At 36.8% G+C, this 23744-nt stretch overlaps 1 protein-coding gene and 31 non-coding genes across 32 annotated transcripts; all 32 read right to left on the reverse strand.

The window, feature by feature from the left end:
• Positions 1 to 822: 822 nt before the first annotated feature.
• On the reverse strand, positions 823 to 13757 carry LOC140051364 (elongator complex protein 3). The gene is made up of 14 exons (XM_072096556.1): positions 13646 to 13757; positions 12617 to 12810; positions 11369 to 11416; positions 10734 to 10868; positions 10067 to 10135; positions 9362 to 9516; positions 6243 to 6323; positions 5915 to 5995; positions 5460 to 5586; positions 4851 to 5044; positions 4265 to 4421; positions 3369 to 3541; positions 2754 to 2890; positions 823 to 2312 (listed from the first exon to the last, which is right to left on the reverse strand). The coding sequence occupies exons 1-14, from the start codon at positions 13665 to 13667 to the stop codon at positions 2227 to 2229; spliced, it is 1659 nt and encodes a 552-aa protein (XP_071952657.1). The 5' UTR covers positions 13668 to 13757; the 3' UTR covers positions 823 to 2226.
• A 731-nt stretch (positions 13758 to 14488) lies between these two features.
• Trnap-ugg (transfer RNA proline (anticodon UGG)) lies at positions 14489 to 14560 on the reverse strand. Its single transcript has one exon. It is a non-coding gene; the product is annotated as a tRNA-Pro (tRNA).
• Positions 14561 to 14713: 153 nt separating this feature from the next.
• Trnap-ugg (transfer RNA proline (anticodon UGG)) lies at positions 14714 to 14785 on the reverse strand. Its single transcript has one exon. It is a non-coding gene; the product is annotated as a tRNA-Pro (tRNA).
• A 147-nt stretch (positions 14786 to 14932) lies between these two features.
• Positions 14933 to 15004, reverse strand: Trnap-ugg (transfer RNA proline (anticodon UGG)). The gene has a single exon. It is a non-coding gene; the product is annotated as a tRNA-Pro (tRNA).
• Positions 15005 to 15156: 152 nt separating this feature from the next.
• Trnap-ugg (transfer RNA proline (anticodon UGG)) lies at positions 15157 to 15228 on the reverse strand. The gene has a single exon. It is a non-coding gene; the product is annotated as a tRNA-Pro (tRNA).
• Positions 15229 to 15846: 618 nt separating this feature from the next.
• Trnap-ugg (transfer RNA proline (anticodon UGG)) lies at positions 15847 to 15918 on the reverse strand. The gene has a single exon. It is a non-coding gene; the product is annotated as a tRNA-Pro (tRNA).
• A 148-nt stretch (positions 15919 to 16066) lies between these two features.
• Positions 16067 to 16138, reverse strand: Trnap-ugg (transfer RNA proline (anticodon UGG)). Its single transcript has one exon. It is a non-coding gene; the product is annotated as a tRNA-Pro (tRNA).
• Positions 16139 to 16286: 148 nt separating this feature from the next.
• On the reverse strand, positions 16287 to 16358 carry Trnap-ugg (transfer RNA proline (anticodon UGG)). Its single transcript has one exon. It is a non-coding gene; the product is annotated as a tRNA-Pro (tRNA).
• A 148-nt stretch (positions 16359 to 16506) lies between these two features.
• On the reverse strand, positions 16507 to 16578 carry Trnap-ugg (transfer RNA proline (anticodon UGG)). The gene has a single exon. It is a non-coding gene; the product is annotated as a tRNA-Pro (tRNA).
• A 153-nt stretch (positions 16579 to 16731) lies between these two features.
• On the reverse strand, positions 16732 to 16803 carry Trnap-ugg (transfer RNA proline (anticodon UGG)). The gene has a single exon. It is a non-coding gene; the product is annotated as a tRNA-Pro (tRNA).
• A 614-nt stretch (positions 16804 to 17417) lies between these two features.
• Positions 17418 to 17489, reverse strand: Trnap-ugg (transfer RNA proline (anticodon UGG)). The gene has a single exon. It is a non-coding gene; the product is annotated as a tRNA-Pro (tRNA).
• Positions 17490 to 17637: 148 nt separating this feature from the next.
• On the reverse strand, positions 17638 to 17709 carry Trnap-ugg (transfer RNA proline (anticodon UGG)). Its single transcript has one exon. It is a non-coding gene; the product is annotated as a tRNA-Pro (tRNA).
• A 152-nt stretch (positions 17710 to 17861) lies between these two features.
• Trnap-ugg (transfer RNA proline (anticodon UGG)) lies at positions 17862 to 17933 on the reverse strand. The gene has a single exon. It is a non-coding gene; the product is annotated as a tRNA-Pro (tRNA).
• A 148-nt stretch (positions 17934 to 18081) lies between these two features.
• On the reverse strand, positions 18082 to 18153 carry Trnap-ugg (transfer RNA proline (anticodon UGG)). Its single transcript has one exon. It is a non-coding gene; the product is annotated as a tRNA-Pro (tRNA).
• Positions 18154 to 18301: 148 nt separating this feature from the next.
• Trnap-ugg (transfer RNA proline (anticodon UGG)) lies at positions 18302 to 18373 on the reverse strand. Its single transcript has one exon. It is a non-coding gene; the product is annotated as a tRNA-Pro (tRNA).
• A 148-nt stretch (positions 18374 to 18521) lies between these two features.
• Positions 18522 to 18593, reverse strand: Trnap-ugg (transfer RNA proline (anticodon UGG)). Its single transcript has one exon. It is a non-coding gene; the product is annotated as a tRNA-Pro (tRNA).
• A 152-nt stretch (positions 18594 to 18745) lies between these two features.
• Trnap-agg (transfer RNA proline (anticodon AGG)) lies at positions 18746 to 18817 on the reverse strand. The gene has a single exon. It is a non-coding gene; the product is annotated as a tRNA-Pro (tRNA).
• Positions 18818 to 18965: 148 nt separating this feature from the next.
• Trnap-ugg (transfer RNA proline (anticodon UGG)) lies at positions 18966 to 19037 on the reverse strand. Its single transcript has one exon. It is a non-coding gene; the product is annotated as a tRNA-Pro (tRNA).
• Positions 19038 to 19185: 148 nt separating this feature from the next.
• Trnap-ugg (transfer RNA proline (anticodon UGG)) lies at positions 19186 to 19257 on the reverse strand. The gene has a single exon. It is a non-coding gene; the product is annotated as a tRNA-Pro (tRNA).
• Positions 19258 to 19405: 148 nt separating this feature from the next.
• Trnaq-uug (transfer RNA glutamine (anticodon UUG)) lies at positions 19406 to 19477 on the reverse strand. The gene has a single exon. It is a non-coding gene; the product is annotated as a tRNA-Gln (tRNA).
• A 152-nt stretch (positions 19478 to 19629) lies between these two features.
• On the reverse strand, positions 19630 to 19701 carry Trnap-agg (transfer RNA proline (anticodon AGG)). Its single transcript has one exon. It is a non-coding gene; the product is annotated as a tRNA-Pro (tRNA).
• Positions 19702 to 19845: 144 nt separating this feature from the next.
• On the reverse strand, positions 19846 to 19917 carry Trnap-ugg (transfer RNA proline (anticodon UGG)). Its single transcript has one exon. It is a non-coding gene; the product is annotated as a tRNA-Pro (tRNA).
• Positions 19918 to 20065: 148 nt separating this feature from the next.
• Trnap-ugg (transfer RNA proline (anticodon UGG)) lies at positions 20066 to 20137 on the reverse strand. The gene has a single exon. It is a non-coding gene; the product is annotated as a tRNA-Pro (tRNA).
• Positions 20138 to 20285: 148 nt separating this feature from the next.
• On the reverse strand, positions 20286 to 20357 carry Trnap-ugg (transfer RNA proline (anticodon UGG)). Its single transcript has one exon. It is a non-coding gene; the product is annotated as a tRNA-Pro (tRNA).
• Positions 20358 to 20509: 152 nt separating this feature from the next.
• Positions 20510 to 20581, reverse strand: Trnap-ugg (transfer RNA proline (anticodon UGG)). The gene has a single exon. It is a non-coding gene; the product is annotated as a tRNA-Pro (tRNA).
• Positions 20582 to 20729: 148 nt separating this feature from the next.
• Positions 20730 to 20801, reverse strand: Trnap-ugg (transfer RNA proline (anticodon UGG)). Its single transcript has one exon. It is a non-coding gene; the product is annotated as a tRNA-Pro (tRNA).
• Positions 20802 to 21396: 595 nt separating this feature from the next.
• Positions 21397 to 21468, reverse strand: Trnap-ugg (transfer RNA proline (anticodon UGG)). Its single transcript has one exon. It is a non-coding gene; the product is annotated as a tRNA-Pro (tRNA).
• Positions 21469 to 21616: 148 nt separating this feature from the next.
• Trnap-ugg (transfer RNA proline (anticodon UGG)) lies at positions 21617 to 21688 on the reverse strand. The gene has a single exon. It is a non-coding gene; the product is annotated as a tRNA-Pro (tRNA).
• A 151-nt stretch (positions 21689 to 21839) lies between these two features.
• Positions 21840 to 21911, reverse strand: Trnap-ugg (transfer RNA proline (anticodon UGG)). The gene has a single exon. It is a non-coding gene; the product is annotated as a tRNA-Pro (tRNA).
• Positions 21912 to 22503: 592 nt separating this feature from the next.
• On the reverse strand, positions 22504 to 22575 carry Trnap-ugg (transfer RNA proline (anticodon UGG)). The gene has a single exon. It is a non-coding gene; the product is annotated as a tRNA-Pro (tRNA).
• A 150-nt stretch (positions 22576 to 22725) lies between these two features.
• Trnap-ugg (transfer RNA proline (anticodon UGG)) lies at positions 22726 to 22797 on the reverse strand. Its single transcript has one exon. It is a non-coding gene; the product is annotated as a tRNA-Pro (tRNA).
• Positions 22798 to 23609: 812 nt separating this feature from the next.
• Positions 23610 to 23681, reverse strand: Trnap-ugg (transfer RNA proline (anticodon UGG)). The gene has a single exon. It is a non-coding gene; the product is annotated as a tRNA-Pro (tRNA).
• Positions 23682 to 23744: the final 63 nt, after the last annotated feature.

Below are 23744 nucleotides of genomic sequence, written 5' to 3' on the forward strand. Positions count from 1 at the left end.
GCCCAACATTTACAAGACAACCGACAGATATGGCTATACAAAAATAAGTCTATACTGCACAACATATATTCTATGTATGAAAACCAATGATAAATTATTATAAGTGGTGTTGAAGTATTATCATGGTATTATACAATTAATGTTAGATTAAAATAAGATCAGCTTAGATTCATAACTTTATCGACATATTTCTCTGTAATAGAATTTGAAGCGCTTTTATATATGTTTTTCAACTTATGCCTGATGCAATTTAAGATCAAAGTATTATTAAAGAGGCACTAATATCAGAATAATGCTTATTAGATGTATGCCATGATTGGTTAACAGCCCTAATTTAAAAAAATGTCTCTGGTTGGTCAATGGTCTTTAATTATTCAATACAATATAGGCCTATACAAATTAAGAGAGCTTTCTCAAATTACGAAATGACAGGTTCCCATCCATACCAACTTAATGTTAATCAAAACAAGTTTTTCATCCGTTAAAATATCATTGTTCTTACTAAATCAGGATGTTATTTTGCGTGTGGAGCAGTGTGTGCTCGGTCAACTCACGTGAGTGCTCGTAGTGGAAGATTGCGATCCGCGGCTGCTGACACAAACCGATATCTTTTCTCCTTTCTGCCCACATGTATCAGGAGACATCAGCGACATTCATCCAGATGAGCACCATGAAATAATATGTAATAATATGTTCTTGTGAGTTTTTAATATTGGTATTGTTGTATTGTCATGTTATTTTATATATTGTAATTATGATGTATTTGAAGACGAGCAATGTAATTTTCTCCTTGTGGGAACGAATAAAGATTATACTTGTTGGACTACTGATCGTGAGATTGAGGTTCGAATCCAACTCTCGCTGCATTGCTTGTATTCTTTGGCAAGATACTTTACTTACGTTTGCCTCTCTCCACCCAGGTGTATACATGGGTACCCGGTTAGATCAAGACACAACTTTGCGCTGATTACTTGCTGCATTATGGGAGTACGTTTCCATACGCGTTTGATAAAAAAAATGACTGGGGTAATAATGTTCAGTGCTTAGAGGTTTCACAACATTAGGCGCTACATAAATACAGGATATTATATTATTATTATTTGATTGGACTTGTGGAAATCAAAGAAAGCATAAATGGTTATCATAGTTGTACGATGAAAATGTTTTTGGTTTCCGAAAAAAAAATGCATACTTATCTACTTATCATCGATCGTTAACGACTTAGTATGAATGGGTCTTTCCTGTTTTGACAATGGCTGACGAGACTATGAGATTTAAAACTGTGCTGTTGATGTTCACATAGGTAGTTAGAATAATACGAAAAAGTGAAGTATGCGCTCTATGTGGTATATAAACAACCCACATAGTTGACATTGGTTTTATTGAGACTGCAAATATTAGCTGTGATTTTGAAACTAGACAATACACTTTATAACACACTTAAGTATGTTTGATAGATGTGTATCATGTTGCGTTGGTTGCTTAGTTACATTGAACAATAAAGTTAAAATGGATAAAAGTTGAAAACGAATAATGAATGTCTTAAATTTGCTAAATGGTGGAATATATTCATTTTTCCCACTGAAATGGTTTAGGCAATGTGGCCAAGGATTACAAATAGTGAATTAATCACTGTCCTGTCAGATACAGGGGCTATTTTGTGAACCAGTTTTCTGGGGTAACCCCCTACTCTACTCTTCTTCCTTTTCCTTTTCATTTTCATATATTTGTATAACATTGTAAAAAACATTGTAAATATAAGCATCATTAAAAAAAAAATATTCTCGAAGCGCTGTGGAAAAAAAGATAAGGGAAAAGGACGAATATTAATAAAGTTGAAAAAAAAAATCTTTTATCCCATTCAATTCATAAACTTTATTATTTAGATATACCGTGTCTCATGATAGTGTATAAATCCCAAACAACTTTGAATCATAAAACCCTGCGCCTCAACCCACTCCAAATGTTTTAATTACATAATAGCCTAGTAAAATATGCGAACGTGATTAGTTAGAAATGGCATCAAGACTACTGATTCAAAGATCAAATCTACCTGGGCAATATAATTATGTCCTGTAAACTCCTGGAAAATGTGCAAATTCTAAGAAATCCTAGATTCTATAAATTCCAGGGCAATCCTGCAAATTCCAGTTGAATCCTTCAAACTTCCATACATTTGTATTGTGTTGCATTTAAAGTTGTTTATGTTATAAATAATAATCAACATTATTCTTCATGGTTCAGCAGCTTTGACATGTAAGGTCCATCCAGTTCATATCCCATTTTGCGATAATAGTCCCTAGTACCAACACCTTGATAAAGCAAAATTTTAAATAAATTTTCTTGTATTTGTATAACATTGTAAGTATAATTATTATTTTTTAAAAACCTAAAAATTCTTGAAGCACTGTGAAAAAATAAAAAGAAAAGTGGAGAAAGTTAAATTTCACTACAGCATTCAAACCATGAACGCCAACTATGAACTGCAGTTGACAAGTTGCGTCTTGGCCTTCTAGTGTAGTAGAGCTATTATAGCTTGGTGGTTTTGCCTTCTAATCCAAACGTCCACGGTTCAATCCTGACCTGGTATCAGAGTTTTAAACAAACAATTTTTTGATCTCTACTCCCTAAGCCTAAAATGAGACCGAGTTTATAAGCACTAACAAATTATCCATCCTGTAATTGGCGAGTTGCTCGCTGTTAGATGCATATCAAAGACAAAAATAAATAAAGAAAAAGAATCTGAACAATACCTGAAATAACAGATATTTTAAATGCTCCATGTTCTTCTTTTGCAATCCGTGCTGCCTCCTCCATTAGTAGCATTCCAAAACCCTGATGCTGGAACTTGGATGGATCCCGTGCATTCACTGGCACTACACTACCATATCTGTTACATATGTTAAAGAATAAATATCCCACTTAAGGCAAAATTAAATCAAAATCATGGATGACATTTTACCTGGAAAACATAAACAGGACGTTCTCGGCAGTACATAAATATTGTCCTCAAACAATAAACATTTTTTATTAGGCTACTTTAATGTCACATAAAAAAGGACTTAAATTCCTCAAAAACCCTTCTAACTTGAAACTGACAATGGCAACGGATCTAGCAACAAAAATTGCCAGGATAGAAACAAATGGAGAAATCTTGTAAGGCAGCCCAGACGGAGAAGTACATGGACTTCTCGGCGATGATGCTGTAAAGTAAATTATAAAAAAAATAAATGGAAGTCCATTGTCTAGAAGTCAATGGGTTTTTGGTTAAATTTAGCTATTTTTCATTGTATTTGGGACAATACATCTTTAAAGGATGATGTTAATATTTTCCTTAAAAAAATTACAAATTTGAATAAAAAGGATACACATGAAGTTCCCTGACAATTGACACACCACCTTTCAACTCTGACCTATATGTGTCGTCAGAGCATTTACGTAAACGTAAAAGGCCTATTAAAATGTCTTGTTCAGGATCTTCATACGACAGGAAAGTCTCCCAGCCTCCTCCTGAGCAATAGTCTCTTCTTATCAATTCAACCTGAGAATAAACAATATATACTCTCTTTGGTAAAATAATTAATGTTAAATGTATTATTACTGGTCCTCAAGTTTAACTGGAAACTGAGGAAATTCAGATTAGGCCCTCCACGAAACCACGGCAGCCAGCGCCTACCAGATCAGCACACCGGAAGACGATTCCCTACTCTTTTCGAATAGTGTACCAAGTTCACTTTTAACTACACGGGACCAATGGCTTTACATCCCATCCGAAGGACGAGGAAATGAGAGTAAAGCATCTTGCCTAAGGATGCAATTAGTATGGTACAGATAACCTCGAACACATGCCTATCACATGCTAGTCCGATATTACCATTGCACCATCACTCTCTGGTGTATATACAGCACCCGCCGCTATTTCTAGATGGTCTCCCATCCAGAATGCAACCGGGCCAAACGTTGCTTAACTTCGGTGATCTGACGAAAACCGGTGTTTCAACGCATTATGGCCGTATATGAAGGACTAAACTGAATCCATTACTACATATTTTTCGTATATACACTCACTATATCAAGTTCATTCATTGATGAAAGTAAAATGTCTAACAAAACGTTTGCTACTGTATACAGTTTTGTTTCTAACTACCAAATAAATATTTTATAATGGATAACATAAAAATCATGATTTTATATCAGTATTGTAATTCTTAGTGTATGAAAAACCATAAGGAAATCACAAATGGAAAATTTGTAAAAAACATACCTCATAAGGTCGAACTTTATGATGAATTTCCTGGATACCAACCTCACGTGTTCGCACATCACGGCAATGCGTTCCAAGATCCTTCATGCGTGCAAGTGCTAGTTCACGTAGGTTACCATGTTCTACACCTGATGTCACTAATGGCATAGGAATGTCTCTGAATAAAACAATAACATGTTCATGGTTCAGTGATTATACAGCAAAAGCTCTTCAGCCATATGTAGACATCTTTGGGGTTCCAAGATAGACAGTGACCTAAGAGAACTTGCTTGCACTGTGGGTGAGGCTCAGATAGGTAGCCAGGTGGTAAATTGTATGGTGATGGTGACATCACGGTTCAGTGATTATGGAGTAGTCACAACAAAAACTCTCCAGTCACATGTAGACATCTTTGGGGTCACAAGCTTACATTGACCTCCTGACATAAGAAATCTTGCACTGCACTGTGCGTAGCCAGGTGCTAATATTGTGCTGTATTCTTAATAATCTGGGGAACCTCGCAATTTTCAAACAGATACAAAATAAGATAAAACTGTTAATTTTAATTATACATTCGAAACCATTTCTATCTAGAAATCACAGTTACCTTTGAACTCGGTAGACTCTAGTCCACGGAGGCACTAAAGCCAGTATCCTAGCAACCAAGTCAATGAGTAAACTTGGTGGGTAACTTTTATATCGTCCTGTTTTCCACAGCTCATACAGACCAGTTCCACGGATTACAAGTGTTGGGTACAACTTCAGACCATCAGGTCTAAAAGCCGGATTCTCAAAAAATTCCTATAAAATGCAAAGTGAAGTATGAAGAATATTCTTATAAAAGCAAACATCATACTCCTTCCAAATTAAATGCAAATGTGCAGAAATCCAAGGAATGGGGTAGAGGAATAGGCTGCTTTTTTACTAATCACTTGTTTGCATTTCTTAAAATAATGTGACTGTAATTACAGGCCATATACTGTAATGTTGCAATATATTTTATTATGGTTTTAAAACTTGAAACTCGGTTTCGACACCTTCTCCCAACCACAATTGATGTCTCCAGTGTGAAATGCCATACATGAAATGCCACAAATTAATTTTATAAACAGCAGCAACAGGTTTTAGAGATTGGAGCCATAGAAGGTAAGTGGCAGAAGAAAGTGGAATAATGTATCTAATGAACTATAACAATACTTAATAATTTAAAACATACTATAAATTGCTCAACATCTCTTTCAAAGTCAACGTTTGGTAGATCTGGCATCATATGAGACACTACTTTAAATCCACAGTCTTTGGACATTTGAAATGACTCACAAACTGCTTTTACTGTGTGACCTCTGAAAAAAAAAAATTGTTAAAATTCAAGTTGCATAACAAAAAAAAAGAAAACATTTACTGTAAGAGGAATAATAAGTCGTTGTTACAAAAAACAGATTATTCTAAAAATGTAATTCCAGGTTTTCAAAGAACCCGAATTCTTTAAATCAAATTTGTATTATTCTTCAACAGTAAAGCTCTGTTTACACTATCAAACTAGTTTGACATGCCCAAATATGGTAGTGACATGCCCAAAAATGGTAGTGATATGACATCATCATGTCCATAAATGGGCACATTTTTTTTGTCACATAAAGTTTGATAGTGTAGACAGAGCTTTATACGTACCTGTTGGTGTCTCTAGCAACATCCTCATAAACACTTTGAACACCGATTTCAAGCCTGGTGCAGCCGTAATTCAACATATCACTTTAAAGAAAGTATATAGGTTGAATATAGTTAGTCCCCAATATCAATTTGCAGGTTCTTTTTTTTTTTGGATATGTTCTAAGTCTAAGAGTATTGATGCCATACCAGTATTGCATTTTCAAATTTAAGGGGCTTGCTCATGATGTAGGCCTAGGCCTGATCACACTTGTAAAGGAATAAACTACACACATGGTTCATCATTTATGGCAAAATAGTGCTATATAAAATAATAATAAAGTTTTAAAACCTGAGGTGTTTTTTCAAACAGTAATCTGGTCTGGTCTCAATGGTAATTCCAATACATTTTGTTTTGCTTCTTTCAGAATATCTACAAAAAAAGTAACAAAATGCATAAAATCAAAAACTTCACAAATCATCTACTTTGGAATTCTCAAACTTTTCATAACATACATTATAATCTATATTATAAGTGAGAGAGTTTGTCTGTCTGTTTGTCTGTCTGTTTGTTTGTTTGTTTGTTCGTTATACAAATTTTTGTTACTGCACATAATCTTACATATGGGGTATCAAAATGACCGCAATTGTACCGGGAATGTTCTAAGCTATATTTCAACATCATCCGCCACCTAGGATCCAAGTTAGGGACCAAAATGTGGTCAAAACCCCCACTTTCGATGTTTGTTCGTTATACAAATTTCTGTTTCTGCACGTAACCATACGTATGGGGTATCAAAATGATGGCAATTGTACCCGGAAGGTTTTAAACTACATTAAAAAAAATTCCCCCGACTCCTGGGGTTTTTGTGGGAGGGGGTGGTGTGGTGGTTTGTGATGTCATTTTTGCTAGGGCACGGGGTTGTAGGCTATCGAATTGTAAAATTATACTACAAAAGTTTTACAGTATTTTAATTATCCTCAGCAAGGCGTATATAGATATACATATTTTATTCATTAACCAATATGACACCTAATCAATTACACATTTAGCAAAGTACTTTAACCATATCCAGCTATGTATCGGTCTCTTGGATTTTCTCATTACAGACATCCATTCCTGTGTGAACATACACACGCTGTTTACCGTTACTGTGTTCAACTACATCACGATGCCTCCAAGGAAAAAACGTCCATTGTGGGAGAGTGGGGTTGGGAGTTGTGGTTCAGGGGATAGTGGGGGTTTTGCTTAGACCAGAATTGTGTTTGGAAAATGTTAAAGTATTTAATTATTCCTGGGAAGCGGCTGGGAGTTTGGGGTGGGGATGTAGGCCTATCACCATGACCGAAACTGTATTTGGAATGTTTTAAACTACATTTAAAAACTGCCACTGAGGGATTATGGGTTGGGAGTGATAATAACATAATTTGTACTGGAACCGTCTTCAACACATCACCCAGTGTATCTGGGGTGTGTTTGTAGGGGGAGGTGGAAGAGCGAAAATATTGGTGTAATGAAGTAGCCTATATGCTTGGAATTGTACTGGGAAAAGTCAATAGGGTTGGTGAAATTCAGTCCAAAATACGCAGAATTTTTTCCAAAATACGTCAAGTTGAGGGCGCTATACTAATCCAAAATACGCGAGTCTTTCCAAAATACGTCGACTTGGGGGCGCTATTCATTTTCCAAAATACGCGAATTGTCCAAAATACGTCAAGTTGAAGGCGCTATTCATTTTCCAAAATACGCAATTTGTCCAAAATACGTCAATTTGGAACCGCTTGTAATTTTCCAAAATACGTCAACTTGAGAGCGCTATTCATTTTCCAAAATACGCAATTTAAATAACTCCTTTACTTCTTCTAACCAATTAATTATTGCTATTATTTTAATCACAATACCATATGCTTTTTATTATTATATATTATATGAAATAATTATTATGTTAGATTTCAGATTAGGTAACTTATTAGACCATAAGTACTGTACATTAAATTGAAAGCGATGTTGGTCTGTCGAGCTCGGGAAAAATATCGATTTTGTAGATCACCAATATATAACACATACCTATCACTATACTTAAATACTATATACGTACATGCTGGTTTTGTAGCCGGTTTATGCCGCATTTAAACTAGCTACGTCTGGCAATGCAATCGTACATCGTTCAGACATTATTAACGTATATTATAGGCACTGTCTATTGATTGATGTTGGCACATATATTTGTTGTTTTTCAGTAATAAATGATTACATTGAAAAATAATAATTGGCTACTCTATGACATTTTATTTACAAAAAATTCTGCCTTCTAATACTTTCATTTATAACTAAAATGTACTTGTTTGTTTTATTCCAAGAAACTTTTTTTGAATACATTAAACTGTAATTTTACCTTACACTCTCAATATGATACATTTGGAAAGGCTCTCGTATTTTGGAAAAAAAGTTTGCCGCCCTCAAGTTGACGTATTTTGGAAAATTACTAGCGGTCCCAAATTGCAAATTGACGTATTTTGGACAAATCGCGTATTTTGGAAATAAATAGCGCCCTCAATTTGACGTATTTTGGACAATTCATGTATTTGGGATAATTTATAGCGCCCTCAACTTGACGTATTTTGGACAATTCACGTATTTTGGAAAATGAATAGCGCCCTCAAGTCGACGTATTTTGGAAAGACTCGCGTATTTTGGATTAGTATAGCGCCCTCAACTTGACGTATTTTGGAAAAAAATCTGCGTATTTTGGACTGATGTTCACCAACCCGACTCGGAAAAGTTACTATATTTGAACTGTCTAGGGGAGGAGTTAAGGTTTGTTGATTGTGGCTGGGGTGGTGAGAGGAGAAAGAAGGCTGGGGGCCCGCAGTATCTAAATTAGATATTTTAATTATCAGCCAATATGACACCTATTCATTTACACAATTTACAACGTACTTCAACCATTATTAGACCCATCATAGCTATGTATACTCCTCTCAATTTGAAGGTTACGTTGAATTGAATTTGTCCATCACTGGGAAGAATTTGTTTTTAAAAAAGAGTATGGGGTGGTATTGAAGAAGGGTGGAGATTGGTGAGTATAGACATAGGCGTTGGGTGTTGAGAAGGCTTTAAACTAATTTTGAAACCCGCCCTGGGGCGGGTATAATTGCTAGTTTATTTATAAGATACTAAAAAAAATGTATGTGTTAAATTTTTGTAGTTAAAAACCTGCATCAACACAAAAAAACAGTTATTTTTAAATATTGCATTATAAAAACAGTGAAAAAGTGCACTGTATTTACACATGGATTCTGTATCTATCCTGAGCGGGTTCCCACTCAACTGTGTTTGATTAATGGTCATTACAAATAACATTGAATCTATATTTTTATTTTCTGCTTACCGTTTTATCGCTTACCATAATCGCTTGTTTGTGTAAATTGGCCTTTACAATGAAAACAAGGATATATTATCTTACTTACTTTACAGCTTCAGTGACATTGTTACTAGTGTGACCAGATAACGCATCGTGTAGATTACGAACAAAGTAGTCCCTGTATTCTTCAGCCAAAGCCATAAAGGTGCCTCCCATTATGATAAACTCAACTTTATCTACACTATGACCTAGTGACTTCAACTGTTTAAAAACAAAAACCAAGCAGTTAATTCTTCTGAAACTTAACTTTTTGAATCTGGAAACTCTCCCAAACGCAGAAAAAAATACTGTATTGCACTCTTCAATTTTCATTGGTAAAACCAATTATAATGGGCTAGCCCAAGGGTGTCTGGTACTGGATAAGCGATAGTACTAGTAGAAGACCTATCCACAAGTTTCCAATTCTAAGCTCTGTCTACACTATTAAAGTAGTTTGACAAACAAAATTTGATGTGTCTAAATAATGATAGTGATATGACGTCATCATGTCCATATATAGGCAAATCACATTTTTTTTGTCACATAAAGTTTGATAGTTTAGACAGAGCTTTAGGATGTGAATTAGGATTTCCTCAACAATAGGATTAACATCTGGAACCTTCATATTATATTTGGAAAAAAAAAAAAAAAATTAGGTTTCCTTTTTTCTGTTGCATGGGTACCAGTCTCACAAACCTTAATGGTCCACTCTGACCAAATCAATCTTAAGGATTCTTGAACTTTGACATTAAAAAAAGAAAAATTTTCTTACCTGTTCTACTCTGTGCCTTGTTTGTAGATATGGATTGTATCTAGCTCTGATGGCTCTCATTGAAGTTGGCTATATTCACAACAAAAAGATTTTATTTTATTAATAATAATAATAATAATTATATAAATCCAAAGGCAAATTACTGAATAAATGACAATGTGGGTATCAGTGGCTGATCCCAATGGAGATAAAAAATAAAAAGCTAAATAAAAAAAAATTGGCAGAGCTTTCAGGTAACACTAGCTCTTCATCAGTAGAAGTATCAATAATAATTATATAGGAATACAAGCTATACAAGAAGGAAATTATTAAATATACATATTCTTATGTGAGGGCGATATGGCATAATGATAAGGGATATCAGACAAGAATGTAAAAAACATTGATTCAAGTCCTCTCTGTGCCAAAACCTCATCCTTTAAGCAAGATACCTTCCTCACAATTTCTCGTCCTTTGGATGGGGCATAAAGCTGTTGGAAATGTACATGTACTTTGACAAAACCTTTGCTGATTATGGTTATGGCTACCGTGGGTCATGAGAAGGCCTAATTTGTTTCCTCAGTTTCTGAGGACGATTAATAAATGCAAATACTGTATTATTATTGGTGTTGTCACTTGTTTGAGAAAAAAAACCCCAAAAATTAATTTAGTATCTCTATGGTTTTACCTCATATCCAGTGTATGACTGAGTTGAATATTCAAAGTCTGAATCTGGTCCTCCAGGGCAATAAACACAGATATTACCAGTCATGCTAATATGAGGACAACGATGAGGTTTACACATCACAGCCACAACAGCAATCTAAACAATAAAGACAAATTCAGTTAATTCCCCCTGATAGGTGCTTCTACAGGGCACAAAGCTGTTAATGTCACAGTACCAAATAACATGCTTTGCAATTCTAATAGCCAGATTTGTATTGGTTTCAGCATAGAGATATTATAGTTCACTATAATATCTCTATGGTTTCAGTACTGTGATTGTTTTTACTGTTGTAATTGCCTATGAATTAACTAAAGATTAATAGATTGTTGAGTGTGTGATTAATAGTGTGAGTCTTGTGTGTGTGTGTTACTATTTCATAAGCTAGGCCATGAAGAAGGCTAAGACAATTTCTTCATGGTTAGGCAGTCCCTTAATCAATAGAAATCTGGGAAGATAATCTGAGTTGCATTATATAGCAATAAAGGCATGTCAAGCAGTATCATCACATCACGTCTATTAAAACCCACATATTTATAATGCATTTGATAAAATATAGAATATTAAAACATAGATTTGTTACTGTGAAGAATAATTACCCCACTGGCTGTACGAATTGGCTTAGCCTTCAATTTGGGAAGAAGAGCCTGAAATAAAAAGCAGATATTTAGAACAATACTATCACAATTGATTAACTATATGAGTATAATTACTAAGTAACTATAGTATAGGTTTACACAACACATTTTAAGGTTACAAGTTGTTAATCCAAGTAAAATTAATTCATGTTTTAGTATACTTAGGAAATGCAAAAACAAATTTGACTCTCTTATCTATGAAATGTTGTATATCAGACAATTAAAACCTAGTCTGAATAAACAAAGTGACTCTGTAAAAGCTAAGCTTTTCATTTGACAGGATGTTAGACAATAGGTCTTTTGTTATTTAAACTTTGACCCTTGGCTTGTGCTACTTAATTAGTTGTTGTTTTATATTTTATTCATTGGACTTGATAATGACCCCATGATGGAGTCGAAACGTCGTTCTCTTTTAAGCGTTATTTTTATATTATGTATTTACAAGTTTAGTGTTTCTGTTAATCAATAATTTAACTTTCTGGTCTTCATTGTTTTGTTTGATCTGTGATCTGTGTCCTAGGTGTATCAAAAGCAAGGGGACACAGCCCAGGCCACACTCTACAATTTGACAAATATCATACAACAGTAGGATAAGTTTAACACTTTCAATTTTAAATCCCTATGCCCTACTGTATATAAAATCTTGGATCCTTCACTGGTTGTAACACTGTAAAAACTTGAAAAGAAGCACATGGGCTTTTTTTTAGTACTCTTAGACTTGAGTGGGCTTCTTTTTAAGATGGGCTCCTTTTCGAGATGGGCTCTTTTTCCAAAAGAAGACACCTGGACATCTTTAAGAGGTTTTAAGGTATTCTCAGATGCATTTTGCTGTGTTTGTCTAACGATAATATCCAAAATTTAGCTTAGAAATATTTACCTCTTCCTGGATTTTGAGACTTAAAGCATTAATGGTTCTGTGCCCCTCGTGACCAGAACATATTCTTCTTATATGGGCTGTATTTTAACGGGTGGTCAGACCAGTGCTTTTTTAGTGCAGTTTTAAATTGGTTTAAATTTTGACACTCAAAGAGTTCTAACAATATATAGATCTTATAGAGAACATATTCTGTCTTGCTTTCGATTTCACTTTTAGTTTCTGTAATTTTAAATGTTTTAAATAATTCTTGATTATCATGAATTTCTGTATTTTGTTATATTTTATTTATACGGACAAACATTGTCTTTAATCTTGAACTAAATGGGTTGAACCTTTTTGTATTCTGTTGGAACTGCTGCAATGATGTCCACCAATCTTGGTTGAGATGCAAGACCATACTTGCGAGCTGTCAAGCTTTTGACGCGATTCAGGTTGATATCTTTGCATTCTTTATGTGCAGCAATCAAATGGTTAACAATCTCGGATACAGTTAGCACCATTAACTCCTGGTGTGATAGTTGAGGCCCTGTATAAAAAAAAATGTCTAGGTCATAATAAAAACAAAGTTCCGTCAAGTCCGCTTGAATTTCAAAATGTTCTTAAAATACAGTATAATTTTTCCCTTTGCTAGTATATAGGACTAGACCATGGGCTAGTTATTTCTTTTACAATTTAGTATTTGGGTCCGAAAGAATAATTAATCCACCACCGAAAGTGTGTCAGTACTGTCTGTTGGTCTCCTACTACAGTAGTACTATCCCAGGCCATCATAGACAAATTGCGCTACCACATAGTGATTGATATCTTACCCTAAAAAAATATTGGCCTTACTAAATTAAGGGAAATCCTAGTCAAGCTAGGTCCTGTTTCTGCTGCATAAAAAAAAGGTTAAATTTTTGTCAACGACCACCCGCTGACTTATTAAAGGGTTATTTTGGTGCAAAAATTGAGCAGAAATGCAGTCAATACAAAAATTATATTTAATTTTAAATCTATTTTAAAATAAACAGTTTTTCAGGTACAGTAGTAGTAGAGATGTTTTATTTTTACACATTTATTTTGATAATAAAAACATAAAACTAAAATAAATAGACGACGAGGGCGGCCTACATTTGTCTTATCAAGCTAGAGGCACTAGTACTACACACTAGTCTACTACTAACTAGGCCTAGTACAACTACTCTCTCTCTCTCTCTCTCTGGGCCTAGACTAGCCTCTAGCTAGGCTTACTATCCTATCTTTTAGCTAGACTAGTTTTAGGCCTAGGCCTAGTCAAGGTTGGAGCTAGCTTTTTGCACAATTAAAAAAGGCCTATAAAAAGTATAAAACACCGATCCTAAAATACATATTGTAATGCATACCTTTACGTTTGTTTTTGCCCATTCTTACGGTTAACTATTGAATAAAATAATAGGCATATGATTTTTTAAAATGCATGTGTTTTCCTGTGTTTACATCATCTTTGACGTTAAATAGCGCCCCCTCCTATCGTACTCTGTTATGTGAAAAAATTGTGAACGATTTGTTGTTGTTGATGATGATCCTTCGTCAAACCCTATTTATTTCACCTTTTGATAATTTTAAACATGTGGCTCGTCCGGGAATTGAACTCGGGGCCTCTGGCACCCAAAGCGAGTATCATGCCAGTAGACCAACGAGCCAATATATTATAAAGCGAAAGGATATGGAAATTACTGGTCTGTGCAGAGTTTAATACATTAGAATATACTGTGTTATCAATGCTCATTCGTCAAACGTTATTTAGGCCTATTTCACTTTTTTGGTTAATTAATTATAAAATCACGTAAACAACGGGAATTGAACACGGGGCCTCTTGCACCAAAAGCGAGAATCATGCCACTAGACAAACGAGCCGATCTATCAGAATTAAAAAGGATATGGGAATTACTGGTCTGTGCCGAGTTTAATACATGTAGAATAAATACGTTTTTCAATTCTAATTCGTCAAACGTTACTTACCTCTCGCACCCAAAGCGATGAACCCGGGGCCTCTCGCACCCAAAGCGAGAATCAAGCCACTAGACCAACGAGCCGATCTATCAGACTAAAAAAAGATATGGAAATTACTGGTCTGTGCCGAGTTGTTTAATACATGTCGAATAAATACGTTGTTCAATGCTCATTCGTAAATCCTTACTTATTTAACTTTTTTGGTAAATTATTTAAAGATCACGTAAAAAACGGGGCTCGTCCGGGAATTGAACCCGGGGCCTCTCGCACCCAAAGCGAGAATCATGCCACTAGACCAACGAGCCGATCTATCAGAACCAAAAAGGATATGGAAATTACTGGTCTGTGCCGAGTTTAATACATGTAGAATAAATACGTTGTTCAATGCTAATTCTTCAAACGTAACTTACGGTAATTCACTTTTTTTGGTAAATTATCTAAAAATCACGTAAAAATCAGGGCTCGTCCGGGAATTGAACCCGGGGCCTCTCGCACCCAAAGCGAGAATCATGCCACTAGACCAACGAGCCCATCTATCCGAATCAAAAAGGATATGGAAATTACTGGTCTGTGCCGAGTTTAATACATGTAGAATAAATACGTTGTTCAATGCTAATTCGTCAAACATCACTTATTTCACTTTTTTGATAAATTATCTAAAAATCACGTAAAAAACGGGGCTCGTCCGGGAATTGAACCCGGGGCCTCTCACACCCAAAGCGAGAATCATGCCACTAGACCAACGAGCCGACCTTATCAGAATCAAAATAGGATATAGAAATTACTGGTCTGTGCCGAGTTGTTTAATACATGTCGAATAAATACGTTGTTCAATGCTCATTCGTAAAACCTTACTTATTTCAGTTTTTTGGTAAATTATTGAAAAATCACTTAAAAAAAGGGGCTCGTCCGGGAATTAAATCCGGGGCCTCTCGCACCCAAAGCGAGAATCATGCCACTAGACCAACGAGCCAATATATTACAAAACGAAAGGATATGGACATTACTGGTCTGTGCCGAGTTTAATACATGTAGAATAAATACGTTTTTCAATGCTAATTCGTCAAACGTTACTTATTTCACTTTTTTTGGTAAATTATCTAAAAAGCACGTAAAAGACGGGGCTGGGAATTGAACCCTGGGCCTCTCGCACCCGAAGCGAGAATCATGCCACTAGACCAACGAGCCGATCTATCAGAAGCAAAAAGGATATGGAAATTACTGGTCTGTGCCGAGTTTAATACATGTAGAATAAATACGTTGTTCAATGCTAAACCGTCAAACATTACTTATTTCACTTTTTTTTGGTAAATTATCTAAAAATCACGTAAAAAACGGGGCTCGTCCAAGAATTGAACGCGGGGCTTCTCGCACCCAAAGCGATGAACCCGGGGCCTCTCGCACCCAAAGTGAGAATCAAGCCACTAGACCAACGAGCCGATCTATCAGAATCAAAAAGGATATGGAAATTACCGTGGTCTGTGCCGAGTTGTTTAATACATGTCGAATAAATACGTTGTTCAATGCTCATTCGAAAATCCTTACTTATTTAACTTTTTTGGTAAATTATTGAAAAATCACTTAAAAAAATGGGCTCGTCCGGGAATTGAACCCGGGGCCTCTCGCACCCAAAGCGAGAATCATGCCACTAGACCAACGAGCCAATATATTACAAAGCGAAAGGATATGGAAATTACTGGTCTGTGCCGAGCTTAATACATGTAGAATAAATACGTTGTTCAATGCTAATTCGTCAAACGTTACTTATTTCACTTTTTTTGGTAAATTATCTAAAAATCACTTATAAAACGGGGCTCGTCCGGGAATTGAACCCGGGGCCTCTCGCACCCAAAGCGAGAATCATGCCATTAGACCAACGAGCCGATCTATCAGAATCAAAAAGGATATGGAAATTACTGGTCTGTGCCGAGTTTAATACATGTAGAATAAATACGTTGTTCAATGCTAATTCGTCAAACATTACTTATTTCACTTTTTTTGGTAAATTATCTAAAAATCACGTAAAAAACGGGGCTCGTCCGGGAATTGAACCCGGGGCCTCTCGCACCCAAAGCGAGAATCATGCCACTAGACCAACGAGCCAATATATTACAAAGGGAAAGGATATGGACATTACTGGTCTGTGCCGAGTTTAATACATGTAGAATAAATACGTTGTTCGATGCTAATTCGTCAAACGTTACTTATTTCACTTTTTTTGGTAAATTATCTAAAAATCACGTAAAAATCGGGGCTCATCCGGGAATTGAACCCGGGGCCTCTCGCACCCAAAGCGAGAATCATGCCACTAGACCAACGAGCCGATCTATCAGAATCAAAAAGGATATGGAAATTACCGTGGTCTGTGCCGCAGTTGTTTAATACATGTCGAATAAATACGTTGTTCAATGCTCATTCGTAAAACCTTACTTATTTCAGTTTTTTGGTAAATTATTGAAAAATCACTTAAAAAAAGGGGCTCGTCCGGGAATTAAATCCGGGGCCTCTCGCACCCAAAGCGAGAATCATGCCACTAGACCAACGAGCCAATATATTACAAAGCGAAAGGATATGGACATTACTGGTCTGTGCCGAGTTTAATACATGTAGAATAAATACGTTTTTCAATGCTAATTCGTCAAACGTTACTTATTTCACTTTTTTTGGTAAATTATCTAAAAAGCACGTAAAAGACGGGGCTGGGAATTGAACCCTGGACCTCTCGCACACGAAGCGAGAATCATGCCACTAGACCAACGAGCCGATCTATCAGAAGCAAAAAGGATATGGAAATTACTGGTCTGTGCCGAGTTTAATACATGTAGAATAAATACGTTGTTCAATGCTAAACCGTCAAACATTACTTATTTCACTTTTTTTTGGTAAATTATCTAAAAATCACGTAAAAAACGGGGCTCGTCCAAGAATTGAACGCGGGGCTTCTCGCAACCAAAGCGATGAAACCGGGGCCTCTCGCACCCAAAGCGAGAATCAAGCCACTAGACCAACGAGCCGATCTATCAGAATCAAAAAGGATATGGAAATTAGTGGTCTGTGCCGAGTTTAATACATGTAGAATAAATACGTTGTTCAATGCTAATTCGTCAAACATTACTTATTTCACTTTTTTTGGTAAATTATCTAAAAATCACGTAAAAAACGGGGCTCGTCCGGGAATTGAACCCGGGGCCTCTCGCACCCAAAGCGAGAATCATGCCACTAGACCAACGAGCCAATATATTACAAAGGGAAAGGATATGGACATTACTGGTCTGTGCCGAGTTTAATACATGTAGAATAAATACGTTGTTCAATGCTAATTCGTCAAACATTACTTATTTCACTTTTTTTGGTAAATTATCTAAAAATCACGTAAAAAACGGGGCTCGTCCGGGAATTGAACCCGGGGCCTCTCGCACCCAAAGCGAGAATCATGCCACTAGACCAACGAGCCGATCTATCAGAATCAAAAAGGATATGGAAATTACCGTGGTCTGTGCCGAGTTGTTTAATACATGTCGAATAAATACGTTGTTCAATGCTCATTCGTAAATCCTTACTTATTTCACTTTTTTGGTAAATTATTATAAAATCACTTAAAAAAAGAGGCTCGTCCGGGAATTGAACCCGGGGCCTCTCGCAACCAAAGCGAGAATCAGGCCACTAGACCAACGAGCCAATATATTACAAAGCGAAAGGATATGGAAATTACTGGTCTGTGCCGAGCTTAATACATGTAGAATAAATACGTTGTTCAATGCTAATTCGTCAAACGTTACTTATTTCACTTTTTTTGGTAAATTATCTAAAAATCACTTAAAAAACGGGGCTCGTCCGGGAATTGAACCCGGGGCCTCTCGCACCCAAAGCGAGAATCATGCCACTAGACCAACGAGCCGATCTATCAGAATCAAAAAGGATATGGAAATTACTGGTCTGTGCCGAGTTTAATACATGTAGAATAAATACGTTGTTCAATGCTAATTCATCAAACATTACTTATTTCAGTTTTTTTGGTAAATTATCTAAAAATCACGTAAAAAATGGGGCTCGTCCGGGAATTGAACCCGGGGCCTCTCGCACCCAAAGCGAGAATCATGCCACTAGACCAACGAGCCGATCTATCAGAATCAAAAAGGATATGGAAATTACTGGTCTGTGCCGAGTTTAATACATGTAGAATAAATACGTTGTTCAATGCTAATTCGTCAAACATTACTTATTTCACTTTTTTTGGTAAATTATCTAAAAATCACGTAAAAAATGGGGCTCGTCCGGGAATTGAACCCGGGGCCTCTCGCAACCAAAGCGAGAATCATGCCACTAGACCAACGAGACGATCTATCAGAATCAAAAAGGATATGGAAATTACCGTGGTCTGTGCCGAGTTGTTTAATACATGTCGAATAAATACGTTGTTCAATGCTTATTCGTAAATCCTTACTTATTTCACTTTTTTGGTAAATTATTGAAAAATCACTTAAAAAATGGGGCTCGTCCGGGAATTGAACCCGGGGCCTCTCGCACCCTAAGCGAGAATCATGCCACTAGACCAACGAGCCAATATATTACAAAGCGAAAGGATATGGAAATTACTGGTCTGTGCCGAGCTTAATACATGTAGAATAAATACGTTGTTCAATGCTAATTCGTCAAACGTTACTTATTTCACTTTTTTTGGTAAATTATCTAAAAATCACTTAAAAAACGGGGCTCGTCCGGGAATTGAACCCGGGGCCTCTCGCACCCAAAGCGAGAATCATGCCACTAGACCAACGAGCCGATCTATCAGAATCAAAAAGGATATGGAAATTACTGGTCTGTGCCGAGTTTAATACATGTAGAATAAATACGTTGTTCAATGCTAATTCATCAAACATTACTTATTTCAGTTTTTTTGGTAAATTATCTAAAAATCACGTAAAAAACGGGGCTCGTCCGGGAATTGAACCCGGGGCCTCTCGCACCCAAAGCGAGAATCATGCCACTAGACCAACGAGCCGATCTATCAGAATCAAAAAGGATATGGAAATTACTGGTCTGTGCCGAGTTTAATACATGTAGAATAAATACGTTGTTCAATGCTAATTCGTCAAACATTACTTATTTCACTTTTTTTGGTAAATTATCTAAAAATCACGTAAAAAATGGGGCTCGTCCGGGAATTGAACCCGGGGCCTCTCGCAACAAAAGCGAGAATCATGCCACTAGACCAACGAGACGATCTATCAGAATCAAAAAGGATATGGAAATTACCGTGGTCTGTGCCGAGTTGTTTAATACATGTCGAATAAATACGTTGTTCAATGCTTATTCGTAAATCCTTACTTATTTCACTTTTTTGGTAAATTATTGAAAAATCACTTAAAAAATGGGGCTCGTCCGGGAATTGAACCCGGGGCCTCTCGCACCCTAAGCGAGAATCATGCCACTAGACCAACGAGCCAATATATTACAAAGCGAAAGGATATGGAAATTAGTGGTCTGTGCCGAGTTTAATACATGTAGCATAACGTTGTTCAATGCTCATTCGTAAATCCTTACTTATTTCACTTTTTTGGTAAATTATTATAAAATCACTTAAAAAAAGAGGCTCGTCCGGGAATTGAACCCGGGGCCTCTCGCACCCAAAGCGAGAATCATGCCACTAGACCAACGAGCCAATATATTACAAAGCGAAAGGATATGGAAATTACTGGTCTGTGCCGAGCTTAATACATGTAGAATAAATACGTTGTTCAATGCTAATTCGTCAAACGTTACTTATTTCACTTTTTTTGGTAAATTATCTAAAAATCACTTAAAAAACGGGGCTCGTCCGGGAATTGAACCCGGGGCCTCTCGCACCCAAAGCGAGAATCATGCCACTAGACCAACGAGCCGATCTATCAGAATCAAAAAGGATATGGAAATTAGTGGTCTGTGCCGAGCTTAATACATGTAGAATAAAAACGTTGTTCAATGCTAATTCGTCAAACGTTACTTATTTCACTTTTTTTGGTAAATTATCTAAAAATCACTTAAAAAACAGGGCTCGTTCGGAAATTGAACCCGGGGCCTCTCGCACCCAAAGCGAGAATCATGCCACTAGACCAACGAGCCGATCCATCAGAATCAAAAAGGATATGGAAATTACCGTGGTCTGTGCCGAGTTGTTTAATACATGTCGAATAAATACGTTGTTCAATGCTCATTCGTAAATCCTTACTTATTTCACTTTTTTGGTAAATTATTGAAAAATCACTTAATAAAAGGGGCTCGTCCGGGAATTGAACCCGGGGCCTCTCGCACCCAAAGCGAGAATCATGCCACTAGACCAACGAGCCAATATATTACAAAGCGAAAGAATATGGAAATTACTGGTCTGTGCCGAGCTTAATACATGTAGAATAAAGACGTTGTTCAATGCTAATTCGTCAAACGTTACTTATTTCACTTTTTTTGGTAAATTATCTAAAAATCACTTAAAAAACGGGGCTCGTCCGGGAATTGAACCCGGGGCCTCTCGCACCCAAAGCGAGAATCATGCCACTAGACCATCGAGCCGATCTATCAGAATCAAAAAGGATATGGAAATTACTGGTCTGTGCCGAGTTTAATACATGTAGAATAAATACGTTGTTCAATGCTCATTCGTCAAACGTTACTTAATTCACTTTTTTTGTTAAATTATTTTAAAATCACGTAAAAAAGGGGGATCGTCCGGGAATTGAACCCGGGGCCTGTCGCACCCAAAGCGAGAATCATGCCACTAGACCAACGAGCCGATCTATCAGAATCAAAAAGGGATATGGAAATTATTTTGTCTGTGCCGAGTTTAATACATGTAGCATAAATACGTTTTTCAATGCTTATTCGTCAAACATTACTTATTTCACTTTTTTTGTTAAATTATTTTAAAATCACGTAAAAAAAGGGGGACCTTCCGGGAATTGAACCCAGGGCCTCTCGCACCCAAAGCGAGAATCATGCCACTAGACCAACGAGCCGATCTATCAGAATCAAAAAGGATTTGGAAATTACCGTGGTCTGTGCCGAGTTGTTTAATACATGTCGAATAAATACGTTGTTCAATGCTCATTCGTAAATCCTTACTTATTTCACTTTTTTGGTATATTATTGAAAAATCACTTAAAAAAAAGGGCTCGTCCGGGAATTGAACCCAGGGCCTCTCGCACCCAAAACGAGAATCATGCCACTAGACCAACGAGCCAATATATTACAAAGCGAAAGGATATGGAAATTACTGGTCTGTGCCGAGCTTAATACATGTAGAATAAATACGTTGTTCAATGCTAATTTGTCAAACGTTACTTATTTCACTTTTTTTGGTAAATTATCTAAAAATCACGTAAAAAACGGGGCTCGTCCGGGAATTGAACCCGGGGCCTCTCGCACCCAAAGCGAGAATCATGCCACTAGACCAACGAGCCGATCTATCAGAATCAAAAAGGATATGGAAATTACCGTGGTCTGTGCCGAGTTGTTTAATACATGTCGAATAAATACGTTGTTCAATGCTCATTCGTAAATCCTTACTTATTTCACTTTTTTGGTAAATTATTGAAAAATCACTTAAAATAAGGGCTCGTCCGGGAATTGAACCCGGGGCCTCTCGCACCCAAAGCGAGAATCATGCCACTAGACCAACGAGCCAATATATTACAAAGCGAAAGGATATGGAAATTACTGGTCTGTGCCGAGCTTAATACATGTAGAATAAATACGTTGTTCAATGCTAATTCGTCAAACGTTACTTATTTCACTTTTTTTGGTAAATTATCTAAAAATCACGTAAGAAACGGGGCTCGTCCGGGAATTGAACCCGGGGCCTCTCGCACCCAAAGCGAGAATAATGCCACTGGACCAACGTGCCGATCTATCAGAATCAAAAAGGATATGGAAATTACTGGTCTGTGCCGAGTTTAATACATGTAGAATAAATACGTTGTTCAATGCTCATTCGTCAAACGTTACTTAATTCACTTTTTTTGTTAAATTATTTTAAAATCACGTAAAAAAGGGGGATCGTCCGGGAATTGTACCCGGGGCCTGTCGCACCCAAAGCGAGAATCATGCCACTAGACCAACGAGCCGATCTATCAGAATCAAAAAGGATACGGAAATTACCGTGGTCTGTGCCGAGTTGTTTAATACATGTCGAATAAATACGTTGTTCAATGCTCATTCGTAAATCCTTACTTATTTCACTTTTTTGGTATATTATTGAAAAATCACTTAAAAAAAAGGGCTCGTCCGGGAATTGAACCCGGGGCCTCTCGCACCCAAAGCGAGAATCATGCCACTAGACCAACGAGCCAATATATTACAAAGCGAAAGGATATGGAAATTACTGGTCTATGTGCCGAGCTTAATACATGTAGAATAAATACGTTGTTCAATGCTAATTCGTCAAACGTTACTTATTTCACTTTTTTGGGTAAATTATCTAAAAATCACGTAAAAAACGGGGCTCGTCCGGGAATTGAACCCGGGGCCTCTCGCACCCAAAGCGAGAATCATGCCACTGGACCAACGTGCCGATCTATCAGAATCAAAAAGGATATGGAAATTACTGGTCTGTGCCGAGTTTAATACATGTAGAATAAATACGTTGTTCAATGCTCATTCGTCAAACGTTACTTAATTCACTTTTTTTGTTAAATTATTTTAAAATCACGTAAAAAAGGGGGATCGTCCGGGAATTGAACCCGGGGCCTGTCGCACCCAAAGCGAGAATCATGCCACTAGACCAACGAGCCGATCTATCAGAATCAAAAAGGGATATGGAAATTATTTTGTCTGTGCCGAGTTTAATACATGTAGCATAAATACGTTTTTCAATGCTTATTCGTCAAACGCTTTTTATTTCACTTTTTTTGTTAAATTATTTTAAAATCACGTAAAAAAAGGGGGACCTTCCGGGAATTGAACCCAGGGCCTCTCGCACCCAAAGCGAGAATCATGCCACTAGACCAACGAGCCGATCTATCAGAATCAAAAAGGATATGGAAATTACCGTGGTCTGTGCCGAGTTTAATACATGTAGCATAACGTTGTTCAATGCTAATTCGTCAAACGTTACTTATTTCACTTTTTTTGGTAAATTATCTAAAAATCACTTAAAAATCGGGGCTCGTCCGGGAATTGAACCCGGGGCCTCTCGCACCCATTGCGAGAATCATGCCACTAGACCAACGCGCTGATCTATCAGAATCAAAAAGGATATGGAAATTACCGTGGTCTGTGCCGAGTTTAATACATGTAGAATAAATACGTTGTTCAATGCTAATTCGTCAAACATTACTTATTTCACTTTTTTTGGTAAATTATCTAAAAATCACGTAAAAAACGGGGCTCGTCCGGGAATTGAACCCGGGGCCTCTCGCACCCAAAGCGAGAATCATGCCACTAGACCAACGAGCCGATCTATCAGAATCAAAAAGGATATGGAAATTACCGTGGTCTGTGCCGAGTTTAATACATGTA

The sequence above is a fragment of the Antedon mediterranea genome, chromosome 6 (assembly GCF_964355755.1).
Source record: "Antedon mediterranea chromosome 6, ecAntMedi1.1, whole genome shotgun sequence".
Lineage (NCBI taxonomy): Eukaryota > Metazoa > Echinodermata > Crinoidea > Comatulida > Antedonidae > Antedon > Antedon mediterranea.